Here is a 15,327-nt window from a genome sequence, read left to right as displayed (position 1 = left end):
ATTCATTCATTGCAGGGGTCCTCAAACTATGGCCCGTGGGCCAGATGTGGCAGCTGAGGACGTTTATCCACCTCACCCAGGCCTATGAAGTTTCTTTATTTAAAGGCCCACAAAACAATGTTTTTATTTTTATTATAATCTGGCCCTCCCACAGTCTGAGGGACAGTGAACTGGCCTCCTATTTAAAAAGTTTGAGGACCCCTGATTAGAGTCTACCATGCATAGAAATACAAATATAAAAGACTAGGCAATCCATACTTTCAACAAGTTTAAATTCTAATTAAGGGTTGCAACACATGAAAGAAATCAGCTCCAAGGTAAATAGAAAGACTGGGAAGTTCTAGAAGTTCAAGATCAGGGCAAATAGCCCAGGAGTCCTTAGGCTATAATAGGTCTGATTACAGTACCAAAGGAGTAGAGTTAGAAACAGAGTGTAGGCTAAAGCTCAATGGGCTTCCAGCTTTCCAAAAGAAATAGCATTGATGATCCCCATTGTATCTACCAGTATGAGCAGTTAAATAGAACAGATGGGTTCTGGGAACAGTTCCCAGGGATCACTTTTCTCATAAGATTCCCTGTGATATAGGTATATAAGCATTATTACTCACATGTTACATATAATGTACTGCATTTGAGACATTCAGTTTACCATATCTTTAGTGATACATTTTAGAATTTTCTCAGAAATTGAAGTCAAATTATTGATCTGAATTTATAGACTACTTAAAATTTTTTTTATTGTTTTCCAGTCTTCTTGTATCCCTTTGATTTCCTGTAATCTCTCAGATATTACTGATAATGACTGGTTAGGTACATATGTCTATTCTTTCAGTCCTTGAGCATGTAATTTTTCTGGACAATTAAGAGCATCATTGACAAGAGCAGCTAAGCCTCTTCTTTTGGCCCTTCTTATATCGGGTATTCGTTTCCTGTTTGCCATTTTTATGCTATCATTTTAAGTGCTAACAGAACCAAAATAAAGACGACAGTTTTATCTACTATGTTACTTGTTAACATCATTCCAGACAGAGATACAGCCTGCTTTAGTTCTTATTCTGCCAGTTTAGGGATAGAGAAAGGGCTGAAGTATTGATTTCTTTGATAGAAAGAACTGTCAGATGAGGAAACAAGCAATGCAATTCATACTTTGTCTGAAACTTAGTCTTAGCTGCGCAGAATGTTTAGAGTCAGAAGGGATTTGAATTCTGTGCCCAAAATTTGCTGGGAAAAAAGATTTGAAATTCATTTAACTTTTAAGCTCCTTTGTTTCCTCATATGCAAAATAGATATAATACCCTGTAGTAACTGACTCACAGGTATGAGGCTCAAAGGGGATAATTCTTATATTTTAACCCCCCTACATACATACATAATGTCAACTATTGTTATTATTCACCGTTAGACAACTCTGATTGCTAGCTAATTTTTCCTACCTCAAAATGCAGTTTCTCTCTTTTGACTTTTATATCTTGTTTCTGGTTTTGCCTTGGGTGAACATATAGAATAAATCTAATCTTTTGTCCACCTGACAGCCTTTAACAAACTCAAAGATAACTATAATGATCTCTCTGCTTCCTCAACCCCTTTGAGGGAAAAAAATTCAGGCTAAATATGCCTGGTTTCTTCATTAGATCCTCATATGGCATGGACTCAAGATACTTCAGTATTCTGGTGCCATACTCTCAACATTCCCCAGCTGCTCATTTTTCTTAAAGTGTGGTGCCCAGGACTGAAGGCAATACTTCAGATGGCTTTGGATAAAGTGCAGAGTATAGTGGAACAATCAACTCCCAGTTTTTGAAAGTGTTACTCAGCATAGAGAAGAGAAATATGAGAGGTGATTTAATAAAATTTTTTTGTATTTGAAGCTGTAATGACATTCTCTATTTCCATTGGGAATTGAATAAATCAGAGTAAGTTGAATCTACATCTTAAAAGATTTCTTACATAAAAAGAATGAAACCCTTAATTTATTACATTTACAAGAGCAAATTGTGCAGAGTAGATTTAATTTCATGTGTTTTTATATAGTATGTTATGAAAATTCTTGTTTATTCTATAAACTCTTGAACTTTTTATATGTCAGATGACATGTCACTCCTCCCCCCCTCCCAAATTACCTATTATTTCTACATCCTCAATCTCTGGGTCCTCATTGGGTAGAGTCAAATTCAGAATGTCAGTGTAATAACCTAATTCCTACCCTACCCCCTATTTTTAAAGATTAATTCTTGGAAATCTTTTAAACAAATTTTTTTTATTATAAGTATTTCCTTTGAAGATATGCTCCTTCTTCCCCTCGTTGAACCCTCCTTTACAACAAAACACAATAATATGAAAAGCTAACCAACAAAGTCACCATGTTTTACAACCCATAAAACATTCTCTTCCCCCCATAACCCTTTGCCTCTATACCCAGAAGATGGATGCATCTTTCTAATTGAATTTTCTTGGACTTCTGTTGTTTTTCAGTATTGTTTTTATTTACATTATTGTAATCAGTATATTGTCCTACATTATTTCTTTGCTTTCTGGAAGAAGAAACTATCAATAAGGCAAGTAAATAATATTAGTTGCTTCGCATTTTTCATAAAGGAAATCTTAACTCCAGCAAATCTCTAGATAATTGAAGTTTCTTTCCTAGAGACTAGTTTTGTGAATTGTTCCAGGAAATGGATAGTTACTTCCTCTAGCTAGTCTAATATATTTCTTCTTTATCACTTTTATTTATGCCTTTTAGTTTCATTTCTTATATTTCCTTCATTATAATTCACTACATTTCTGTTCATTATGTGTGTAGGTCATTTTCATAAAGGTTATTATAGAGATAAGATATAGACAACCAGCTAGAGCAATGCAGAGTGCTTGATTTGGAGTCATGAAGACCTGAGCTTGCCCCAGAACTTAGTAGCTTTGTGATCCTGAGCAAGTTAACTATCCTCTGTTATCTGACTCAGTTTCCTCATCTGTAAAATGCTGATGATATAGCTCTTCTGCGTTCCATAGTGGTTGTTAGAATATAATGAAATATAATTAGTTATGAGTTTTGGGCCTTAAAGTACTATGTAAATGTAGCTATTATTATGAATGAGGAAGTATATGGATCTGTATTTATTGACATACACATGCTCTCCATTTTTGATATCATCAGCTATAATTACTCCCAAAAGTATACTTCAGTCTTTATTCAGACACCATCAGTTCTTTCTCTGGGGTGTGAATAACATTAAGTCCTTCATAATTGTCTTGGATCATTGTACTACTGAGAATGTTGTTCTTGTTGTTGTTTGTCCTTCATTTTTGACCATGACATTAGAGAGGTGATGCCATAACATGCAAGTGAATTGGATTTAAGTGAGGGAAGGCTGTGGAATTATGTCATTCACAGCTGATCACCTTACAGAATTGCTATTATTTTATATACAAAACATTTCACTTCGTATCAGCTCATGAAATTTTTTCCAGGTTTTTGTGAGGGCATCCTGATCATCATTTCTTATAGCACAAAAGTATTCCATCACAGTCTATTCAGCCATTCCCCAATTGATCTCAATTGTCAGTTCTTTGTCCCCAGAAAAGAATTGCTACAAATGTGTTTTGTACATATAGATTCTTTTCTTTTTTTCTTTTTTTTTTTTAAATCTTTTTTGGAATATAGATTTAATAGTGGTATTACTTAGCCAAAGGACATACCCTTTGGTATGATGGTATGATAGTCCTTTAGGCGTAGTTCCAGATTGCTGTAAAGAATGGTTAGATCAGTCCACAATGCCACCAACAGTGCATTAATGTCTCATTTTTCCCATATCCCTTCCAATATTTTTCATTTTTTTTCTGTCTTATTAGCCAAGTTAATAAGTATTATGTAGTACTTTAGAATTAATTTAATTTCCATTTCTCCACTCAAAGTGATTTAGAGCATTTTTTAAAATATGGTTATAGATAACTAATTGCTTCATCTGAAAGTTGTTTATATCTTTTGATTTTTTTTTTCCCCCTGAGGCAATTGGGGTTAAGTGACTTGCCCAGGCTCACACAGTCAGGAAGTATTAAGTGTCTGAGACCACATTTGAACTCAGGTCCTCTTGACTTTACGGCTGGTCCTCTATCCACTACACCAGCTAGCTGGTGAATGCCTTTTTTTTCCTTATATATTTGACTCATTTCTCTATATGTTTAAGAAATGAGATCTTTATTAGAAAAACTTAATTGAATTTTTTTCACAATTACTCTTGTTAACTGTATTTCTTCCTTATTATTCTGTTCTTTCTTTCCTTTCACCTGTCATTCCTCAAAAGTTTTTTGCTTTTGACTATCCCCTCCCTCAATCTGCCCTCTGTTTTATTTCCATCTCCCCATTCTTTTATCTCCTCCTTCTCCTATCCTGAAGGGTAAGATAGATTTCTGCACCAAAGTGAATGTATATTTTCTCTCCTCTTTGAGTCAGTTCTGGTGAGAATAACGTTCATTCATGCTCTCTCCTTCCCCTCTACAGTAAAAGCTTTTTCTTTGCTTTTTTATGTGAAATAATTTATTCCCATCCTATCTCTTCTTTTCCCTTTCTCCCAGTAAATTGCTCTCTTACCCCTTAATTTTATTTTATTTTTTAAAAAATATCATCCCATCTGATTCAGATAACACATGTGCCTTCTGCTAATTATCCTAATAATGAGAAAGCTCTTATAAGTATCATCTTCCCATGTAGGAATATAAACAGTTTTACTTTATTAAGTCCATTATGATTTCCCTTTCCTATTTCCTTTTTTTTTTTTTCTGAGCCAATTGGGGTTAAGTGACTTGCCCAGGGTCATACAGCTAGGAAGTGTTAAGTGTCTGAGACCAGATTTGAACTCAAGTTCTCCTGATTTCAGGGCTAGTGCTCAATCTACTGCACCATCTAGCTGTTCCTCCTATTTCCTTTTTTGCTTTTCTTGAGTATTGTATTTGAGAATTAAATTTTCTATTCAGCTCTGGTCTTTTCAAGAATGCTTGAAAGTCCTGTATTTCATTAAATATCTTTTTTTCCTCCCAAAAGGATTATACTCAGTTTTGATGGGTAATGACTCTTGGTTGTAATTCTAGCTTCTTTGCCCTCTGGAATATTATATTCCAAGCCTTCTTATCCCTAAAAAAGCAACTTACTAATCTTGTGTTATCCTGATGGTGGCTCCAGTATAATTTAATTGTTTTTTGCTGTTTCCAATATTTTTTCTTCAGCCTGGAGAGCTCTAGAAGGATATCTTTAAGAAGGGGATCAGTGGATTCTTTCCATTTCCATTTTACCCTCTGGTTCTAGAATATTAGTTTTCCTTGACAGTTTTTTGAAAGATGATGTCTAAGCTCCTTTTTTGATCATAGTACACTAATAATTTTTAAATGATATCTTTTGTTTCTATTTTTCAGGTCAGTTCTTTTTCCCAGTGAAATATTTCCATTGTTTTCTATTTTTTCATTCTTTTGGTTTTGTTTTTATTGTTTTTTGATTTCTTATTAGCTTCCATTTGCTCAGTTCTTATTTTTAAGGAATTATTTTTTTCAGTGACTTTTTGTCACTTGTGATTGCAAATTTTAGTGTTCTGGTGCTCCTCCTCCCCCTGGGACTGCCACCCAGCACTGCAACCTGGATCCAAGTATGAGCAAAGCAACATAATCCTTCTGACCAGCTGTCAGAACCCTCACTGTCTCTGGGCTGAGAACTCTGAAAGTCACTGCTGCTGCTACTGATTCAGAGATTCCCAAGGTTTTTGCTTGGTTTTCTGGGGTGTGGCCTGTCCTGGACTGTGCCTTATTCTCATCCTGATGAGACGGACCTTTCCTGCCGACCAAGTTGTCTTGGGCTAGAAAATTGTTCCATTCCATCATTTTGTGGATTCTGTTGCTCTAGAGTAAGTTTAGAGTCATTTTTTTAAGGTATTTGCTTAGATTTAGGGGAGAACTCAGGTGAATCCCTGCTTTTACTCCTCATTTTGGCTCCAGCTCGCTCAAGTAGTCTTTAATACTGGATTTGGGGAGAATTCTGAGAAGATGGAGAAGTAGCTCAGTAAATTTCAAATTTTTAAGATTCCCCCACAAACAGATCACATTTGTACTTAAGGGGGGAACATAGGCTGATGAAAAATCAAGATTTGGGACAAAACAGGGATTCTCCTGGTACAGCCCAGAAAGATCCAAACAAAGATTCCCAGGAAAGAGATTAACATATCTCCAGGCTACCTCTGTACAACCAGGGCACCCCTGGGATTAGCTCCAGGAACCACAGAGACTTTCACTTCCCAGACTGTTTGTCCAGTCATGGTTTTACTCTTGGAAGACTGAGTGAACCTTGGTTGATTGGAAATGCTAGGCCTTGCTGTGCTGCAAAGATGCAGTCCTGGGCAAGAAGGAACTGGGCAGTGAGTGGTCAAGGAAACTGCTGGCTATGGACACTTGCAGGATTGGGGTCCTCTTGATTTGGTGTTCCAGGTCAGAGGGGAGAGCTGAAGTGAAGCTAGAGGAATAATCCTCTCACCCCCCACCATTAGAGTAGCTTATACTAATACTTTTATTTATTTATTTATTTTTAAAAGAACACGCAAAGATGAAAGAATCGAACCATGAAAACTTTATGGGAACAGGGAAGACTGGGGTTCATCTTCAGAGGAGAACCTTGAAGTAAAGAAGCTTCTTCTATCTCAAAGAGTAATGTAAAATGGCTGTTTGTCCAGAGAAAATTTATAGAACTGAAAAAAAGAATTAAAAAAAGAGAAACAATGAAAAAAAAAAAAACTAAACTCAATAAAATAAAAACCATCCAAGAAAAACAAGAAGATTATGAAAAACATTAACTAATTAAAAAAGAAGATACAGAGTTTGAAAGATGAAAAAACTCTTTGAAAATTAAAATTAGGCAAAAGGAAGCTGTGATAGACCAAGAAATAAGAAAACAGAAATTATAAAGAATGAAAAAGTAGATTAGAATGTGAATCATAAGAAAAATCACAGATCTGGAGAACAGATCAAAAAGAAAAAATATAAGAGTAATTGGACTATCTAAAAGTTGTGATCCAAAAAAAGAACCGTGACATAATAATGCAAGAAATAATTCAAGAAAATGGTTCTGGGATGATAGAACAAGAGGGGAGAGTAGAAATAGGAAAAATCCATTCATTACTATCGCAAAGGGATCCTTTGTAAAAATCACATAGGAATATTATTGCCAAATTTTGAAACCCCTAGATCAAAGAAAAATTTTTGCAAACAAAAAGGGGGGGGGGAACACAATTCAAATATGCTGGAGCTACAGTTAGAATTGTACTGAACTTATTGGCAATCACAATAAAAGACTGCAGATCCAGGAATCATATCTACCAGCAATTAAAAGAACTAGTCCTATGGCCAAAAATATTGTATCCAGCAAAATTATCCATAATATTGACTGTGGAAAAAATGGACATTCAATGAACTTGGAGATTTTCATGACTTCCTATCAATGTAAACTGATCTCAGTAGAAAATTTAACATAAAAAAGCTAATTTTAACATGTAAGATCAATTTAACATGGACAAATTATTTTTTTTTTTTTGAGGCCAGGAAGTATTTAATTTTTGTGTCCCTTAATTCATGGACAAATTATTTATATTTTTTTACATGGTAAATGTATACCATATATTTAAGATTGACAACAGCAATAGGGTAACTCAAAAGAAATACTGGCGCAGAGTTAAGGTAAAGGTAATATTTAAATTATACAAATGATGTAGAATAGACAAAGGAAGAATAGACACAGAAGCATTAGAGAGGGGAGGAGAGATTGAAGTTCGAAAACCTACTTACATCAGAATATAGGCAATACTGTGTGTATATCTATATATATTTAAATCTACAAAGAATTAAAGGGTGAAGAGCAAAGGGTCAGGGAAGAAGACAAGGGAGGAATTCACGGGTAAGAGGAAGTTAAAGAAAGTTAAACAACGATAGGAAAGGGGTATGTGTGTATGTATGAAAGAGAGAGAAAGATGTATGCATGTTGCTTTGTGTATATAGATATAGGTATGTATATGTGAACATACATGTGGGAGTTGGAGGAGTATAGTCATGTGCATGTGTATATCTATATATGTATATATAAATATATCTGTTCTTAACTATAGCCTGCTTGGGGGAAGTAAGGGTGGGGAATTAAAGGGGAGAAAAGAATAAAGAAAAAAGATTGGTAACAGAAAACAAAAGAACAACCCACAAGAAAGTAAAGACAGATACTCATGAATATAATTTCTTCTACTATGATGTGTCTTTTCTTGTAGAGAATTACTATTAATAATAATGTGTCTTTTCTTGTAGAGAATTACTATTAATAATAAATGACAATTAATTATTTATTAATTTATTGTGTGTGTGTGTGTGTGTGTGTGTGTGTGTGTGTGTGTGTGTGTGTATAAAATTTATTATATATTTTTAATCCTCCCTGGTTTTCTTCTGGGCACATGACAATGTTCTGGGTTTTTTTGTTTTGTTTTGTTTTGTTTTGTTTTTTGTTGTTGTTGTTTTATATTTCTTTTTTGTTTTTCTTTTTTTCCTTATTGTTTTGTTTTTAATTAAACAAAAAAAAATACAATTAAAAAATACTGAATTTGGTGTTTGACTTTGTTGTAAAAGTAAAAGGTAGTCACTTGTCTTATGGTATAATTGTGGTCTTGAAAGGTTAGAGATATGAATTGAAAAAATTTTGAAGATAATTCATAACCCCATGATTATTTGGCAATAAATTTTTATGTACTTTACCATGAGCTAGCTAGCCTTATAAAAAGAAGAGTATAAGTTCTATTCAGATAAATATTTTTGAAAGTATTGTATGAATTAAGCTTCTAATTCTTAAATTTTAAAGAATTAATAGAAATAAATCTTTTCTTCAAATGTAGGTAAACTCTTCCACATTGACTTTGGATATATTTTGGGTCGAGATCCAAAGCCTCTCCCTCCTCCAATGAAGCTGAATAAAGAAATGGTAGAAGGGATGGGAGGAACACAAAGTGAGCAATATCAAGAGTTCCGAAAACAGTGTTATACAGCTTTTCTCCACCTGCGAAGGTAAAATTAGCTACATGCTATTGATGATTTTGAAAATCTTATCTTATACATATTACATGATATATACATGACCTCCTTCAATATGGAGATCAAAGTAAGGTCCTACATGCACAGTCTTCAGGTTTCTTTGTATTTCTTTTTCCTGAGTGACCTAGGTGACAACATTTCTTATCTCATTAGAAAATGTTTGAATAGCAATATTCATAGTACTAGATTTGGTGTCAAAAGGCCTGATTCTAAACATGGCTTTACTTTATACCTTGAAAACTATTTACATACCCAGATCTTTTTCAAACATACTCAATCTTTTTTCAGTTAAATTCTATAAGCATTCACTAAATACCTACTATGTATCAGGTACTAGGAATACAAAAATAAAAATAGTATTTATCTTCATGGAGCTTGATTTTGCTTTTTAAGTCCTGTGTCATGTTCTTTTTTATCTATGCCTTTGGTCATCTTTATGTCATCTTTAGTTTTTATAAATATGCCACGTATGCCTTTATCCAGGCTATTGATAAAAATCTTGTATAACTTAGAGCCAAGCACAGACCCTGCTGCATTCCACTAAGACACTCTTAAAAGTTGTTATTAAACCATTAATTTTGGAAGATTTTGTCATTAAACAACTTCCAGATTATGCTGTTGTCTTTTTCCAATTCTCCAGCATTTCCATATAAATAACATTTTAAATATTTTGGCATAATCTAGACAAAGGATATCTACCAGTTTTATAATATTGCAAAAAAGCTCTCTATGATCTTCATAATCCTTTTGTAGATATTAATAACCATCCTTTTTTAACAAATAATTTAAAGCTGAATATAGTGGTACATGGCTACAATTTCTCCTAATGGGGAGAATGAAACTGGAGGACTCCTTGTGCTTCGGTACTCTGAGCTTCATTGAACTAAAGCTGATCAAGTATCATCAAAAAATCAAGCACAAATATGATAAGCTCCAGAAAAAAAAAAAAGCGTTGCCTAAGGAAGGGCAAACTGGCCCAAGTGGATATCGAGTAGGTTGAGTTTTCCATATTGGTCATTAGTGGGATCAAACTCATGAGTAGTCCTTGTAGGCAAGGTAAAGAAACCTACTTTCAAGGAACAAACAAAAAAATTAGAATTTGGTCAGAAATTGAATTAGACTCGTGTTTTTTATATAAAACACCATTTTTCTTTTTCTTTTTTTTAAACTAAGATAATCATTCCTTCCCCATTCCTGTAGTACTTTTGCTCTACATTATCTCTCAGGTCTCTCAGGTCACTGACAGCAGCTCAATAATTATATCTGCCAGTTATTTTGCTAGGACCAATCATAACTCCCTAGGACCAGTTAACTAAGAATCTTTCTCCCAGTGGACATTAACTTATTTATATCTATTATATTACCACTAATTCTACGTGCATGGAAATTTTTAAGGAAAAGAAAAATGCAAAACGATCCTCTACCCTTCTTGGACCTTTTGATTCCTCAGTGGTGTTGAAGTAGCAATGGTGTGAGAAGCATCTCATAATAATAGTAATTTTAGATTGTTTATAAATATTACTGTTATAATCTAAATGAACTCTTTATCCAGTTGCCAGTAAATCTGTGTTAGAACTGAACTACATCAACATTCTTATTCATTTGTACATTAAGTAAATTTAGAAGATAAAAGGAAGTTGCAATGAAAAACAATGGCGTCTCTTATCTTCTCCTCAGACAAACATTGGCAGAGTGAAATTTTCATTATATGCCCCAAAGCAATTAAAACACATAATTTCATGGAGCATTTGGTTATCTTGCTAGTCAATGTTCACAATGAACATAAGCAAAAAGATTAACCCTAAGGATAATTATAGCTTATATTCTAACATCTGTTACAGACAATAAAGAGGTAGAAATTTCTATTAAAATTTTGACAAGATCCTCCAAATCAAGGCAAAATGTGCATTGATATTTGATGACATGAATATAAAAATTTGGTTGCTGTCTGAACTGATAGGTAGCATAGCTATATCAGTAAAATGATAGATTTTTTGAATTATTACTATACACATATGTATATACATTTATATACATGTATATATCTCCAGTTGTACATGCATAATATATACATATATTTCCAAATGTACATACATACACATATACTTTCACACACATACATATACGTATATCTTCAGATATACAAAGCTCAAAACAAAATGGTCAAAATAGCACCTATCAGAGTTGTTGTGAGGATAAAATAAGGAAATAAGTGCTTAACAAACCCTGCAGTGCTACAAAACATTAGCTATTATTGTTGTTATAATTTCACGTTACCTTTACCTCCTTTTTGAAACATCTCCAATTTCTAGTTGTTTTCTGTTATCTGTATATTTAATATAAAAACAAAATTTTCAAAGTATAATTTTCATATATGTGAAGTGTTGTTTTTTACGTTAGCTGTTAAATCAAAAGAAAAGATGTTACCAGAGAGTTGTATGACTTAGAAATAAGTTAGTCACAGTAATAGTAATATCAAAGTATATCTTCTTTTTTTTTTAATTTTTATTTTATAATAATTTTTTATTGCAAAATATATCTTCATAGTTTGTATTGCTACCCTGCTTTTACTTTTACCTCTTCTGTTCATGATTCCCACCTTACAATTTCCTAGTCATACCTGTTATGTCAGATAAGTTATATCTTAACCTAAAACCTTCGATTTAATTTTTTTATTGCTTTTAGTTCATATTTGTGTCTAGCTTTATTGTTAATAATGTTTCCAAAATCTCACTTGATTTCATTCTTCTGCATGTGTGACTCCTAAATCAATAATTGCACCATTATGTTGTTGGTGATATCAAGATCTTTCTTGTATAGTTCTTTTGTTATTCTTTCTACCCTTTCTTAATCTCTACTTCTGTTAAGTCCCTACTATTTTTGACTTTTATCATGCCCATTTTGCATGAAACTCTGTGCTTGATAGCTCTTCTTTTTTTTTTTTTTTTTTCTTTCTTTTATTTCCCTTGAGGCAATTGAGGTTAAGTGACTTGCCCAGAGTCACATAGCTAGGAAGTTTTTAAGTCTAAGTGTCTGAGGCCAGATCTGAACTCAGGTCCTTCTGACTTCAGGGCTGGTGCTCTATCCACTCCACCACCTAGCTGCCCCAATAGCTCTTTTCTTTTCTTTCTTTTTTTTTTTTTTAATTTTTATTTAATAATTACTTTATATTGACAGAATCCATGCCAGGGTAATTTTTTTTACAACATTATCCCTTGCACTGGTTTCTGTTCCGATTTTTTTCCCCTCCCTCCCTCCACCCCCTCCCTTAGATGGCCCCCCTCCCCTAGATGGCAAGCAGTCCTTTATATGTTGGATATGTTGCAGTATATCCTAGATACAATATATGTTTGCAGAACCGAACAGTTCTCTTGTTGCACAGGGAGAATTGGATTCAGAAGGCATAAGTAACCCGGGAAGAAAAACAAAAATGCAGATAGTTCACATTCGTTTCCCAGTGTTCTTTCTTTGGGTGTAGCTGCTTTTGTCCGTCATTTATCAATTGAAACTCAGTTAGGTCTCTTTGTCAAATGAATGGATGCCCATCAATTGGAGAATGGCTGGGTAAATTGTGGTATATGAATGTTATGAAATATTATTGTTCTGTAAGGAATGACCAGCAGGATGAATACAGAGAGGACTGGCGAGACTTACATGAACTGATGCTAAGTGAAATGAGCAGAACCAGGAGATCATTATACACTTCGACAACGATATTGTATGAGGACATATTTTGATGGAAGTGGATTTCTTTGACAAAGAGACCTAACTGAGTTTCAATTGATAAATGACGGACAAAAGCAGCTACACCCAAAGAAATAGCTCTTTTCTTAAAGAGATCTTGTTTTCCTTTTATTCTTTGGATTGCTCATTAAAGACAATCTTTTCATCTTTTTGCTATTCTTCGGAATTCTGTATTCATTGGGTATTTTCATTTCTCCTTTACCTTTTACTTTCCTTCTTTCTTCAGCAGTTTGTAAAGCCTCCCCAGATAGCTACTTTGCTTTCTTGCTTTTCTTTTTCTTTGAAATCTTTTTTTATTGCTGTACCCTCTATAGTATTGTGAACATAGTTCTTCAGGCACTCTTATCTGCCAGATTTAATTCCTTAAATCTATCTGTTCATTACTTCCACTTCGTATTCATATTGTTGTTACTTAGATCATACCTATGGTGGTCTTATAGTTTTCCTCATTTTCTTCATTTCTTCCCTAACTTTCTTCATTTTCTTAAGAATGAAATTTGCAATAAGAAGCACATAATCTGAGTCCCAGGACTTTTTAAAATCGACTACATAGAGCTTCTTTGAACCCTTTGGCTTTAATGTATATAATAAGCCTGATTTCAATATTGACCATCTCATGATATCCATTTGTAGATTTGTCTGTTGGGTTGAGACCCAGAGATGTTATATAACTTGATAAAGATCATTCAGGTTTTAAGTATTACAGAATGGAATAGAACATATATCTTATTTTTGAGCTGGTATTCTTTTGAATGCATCAATGTCAAAGAGCACATTATTTTTAAAACATAGGGGTAAAAAGGCATTATCAAAATGCCAAACAAGAATGCATTTACAGCTACCAATCCAAAAATTTCCTCTCTATCTCTATAAAATATTTTTTGAATATGGTTTTCACCAAGGATATTCTTTATAAAGATATGTAAATGGAATAACTATGTAGAGAATATATAACTCTGATGTGTTTATTACTTATTACAAAGCATTTGACATAAAAGAGCAAATGTAGATCTGAGGACTCTCTTCATATTCACCTATACAGTGAATCTGTTAAAATCATTTTTAAAAATTATATGAATGTCAAAGAACTATATTTATTCATTTGTCCTCTGAATATCACTATCGTGCAAAATATAAAACAGGAAAATGTGTAACAAAGATGTTAACAAGTGTCATGTATAATGCTTTTCATATAGCCTAAATAGAAGAGAAATTCCTTTTAAAAAGTAAAGTTCTCCACATTTCTTTTGTGCATGGTGTTGTACTTATTACATCAAGCTCCAGAATGGTACCGGCCTTCTCAGTGAAATCCATGGTCATTAGAAAAAAACAGGCTTAATAATTCATACCAGAAAACCTAGGTAGATGAAGAACACACACACACACACACCCCTTAGACTATATTTTTCAGTATAAAAAAAGCTGGGAAATTTCTTTTGAGTTTTGTCTTAAGTGTGCTTTTCATTTATTTAAACTATTTTGACCCCAGTAACTCAGACCTTTATGTTTAAACATGAATTCCAATACTTTCAGAATACAAATGTGAATGATCTGTTAACTTGTTAACTACAATTTGAAAATTAACTGATATACTGTTTTGAAGAGAAAAATAATTTTTCTTTGTTTTTTCAATCCACATTAAATATGATTATTGAAAAAGCAATTATTGGTATATAATATGATTTTTGAGAAAGGAATTTTAAATATATACATAGTATCCCAAATTAAACTTAATAAATTAACTTTATTACCAGGCAAGAAGTTATAACAATTATTTAAAATAGTTCTTGGGAACACATTTTTTAAAGTAGCTTTTTATTTACAAGTTATATGCATGGGTAATTTTACAGCATTGACAGTTGCCAAACCTTTTGTTCCAATTTTTCCCCTCCTTCTCCCCACTCCCTCCCCTAGATGGCAGGATGACCAGTAGATGTTAAATATATTAAAGTATAAATTAAATATACACAATAAGTATACATGACCAAACAGTTATTTTGCTGTACAAAAAAATCGGACTCTAAAATATTGTACAATTAACCTGTGAAGCAAATCCAAAATGTAGGCAGGCAAAAATATAGGGATTGGGAAATCAATGTAATGATTCTGTGTCATCTCCCAGAATTCTTTCGCTGGGTGTAGCTGGTTCAGTTCATTACTGCTCCATTGGAACTGATTTGGTTCATCTCCTTGTTGAAGATGGCCACTTCCATCAGAATTGATAATCATATAGTATTGCTGTTGAAGTATATAATGATCTCCTGGCCCTGCTCGTTTCACTCAGCATCAGTTCTTGTAAGTCTCTCCAGGCCTTTCTGAAATCATCCTGTTGGTCATTTTTTACCGAACAATAATATTCCATAACATTCATATACCACAATTTATTCAGCCATTCTCCAATTGATGGGCATCTACTGTTTCTAGTTTCTGGCCACTACAAAGAGGGCTGCTACAAACATTCTTGCACATACAGGTCCCTTTCCCTTCTTT

The 15,327-nt window shown here is 33.4% G+C and overlaps 1 protein-coding gene across 1 annotated transcript in view; it reads left to right on the top strand.

Annotated features, from left to right (window-relative positions):
- The window catches only part of PIK3C3 (phosphatidylinositol 3-kinase catalytic subunit type 3), a 183,507-nt gene that overhangs the window by 124,406 nt on the left and 43,774 nt on the right, over positions 1-15,327 (top strand). The window contains exon 22 of the mRNA XM_051969692.1: positions 8,898-9,066. Within this exon, the coding sequence (XP_051825652.1) occupies positions 8,898-9,066 (169 nt within the window). The remainder of the gene's footprint in view (positions 1-8,897; positions 9,067-15,327) is intronic.

The sequence above is a fragment of the Antechinus flavipes genome, chromosome 1, assembly GCF_016432865.1.
Source record: "Antechinus flavipes isolate AdamAnt ecotype Samford, QLD, Australia chromosome 1, AdamAnt_v2, whole genome shotgun sequence".
Taxonomy (NCBI): Eukaryota; Metazoa; Chordata; class Mammalia; order Dasyuromorphia; family Dasyuridae; genus Antechinus; species Antechinus flavipes.
The sequence above is the reverse complement of the archived record's forward strand: the minus strand, read 5'-3'. Positions and strand labels throughout refer to the sequence as shown.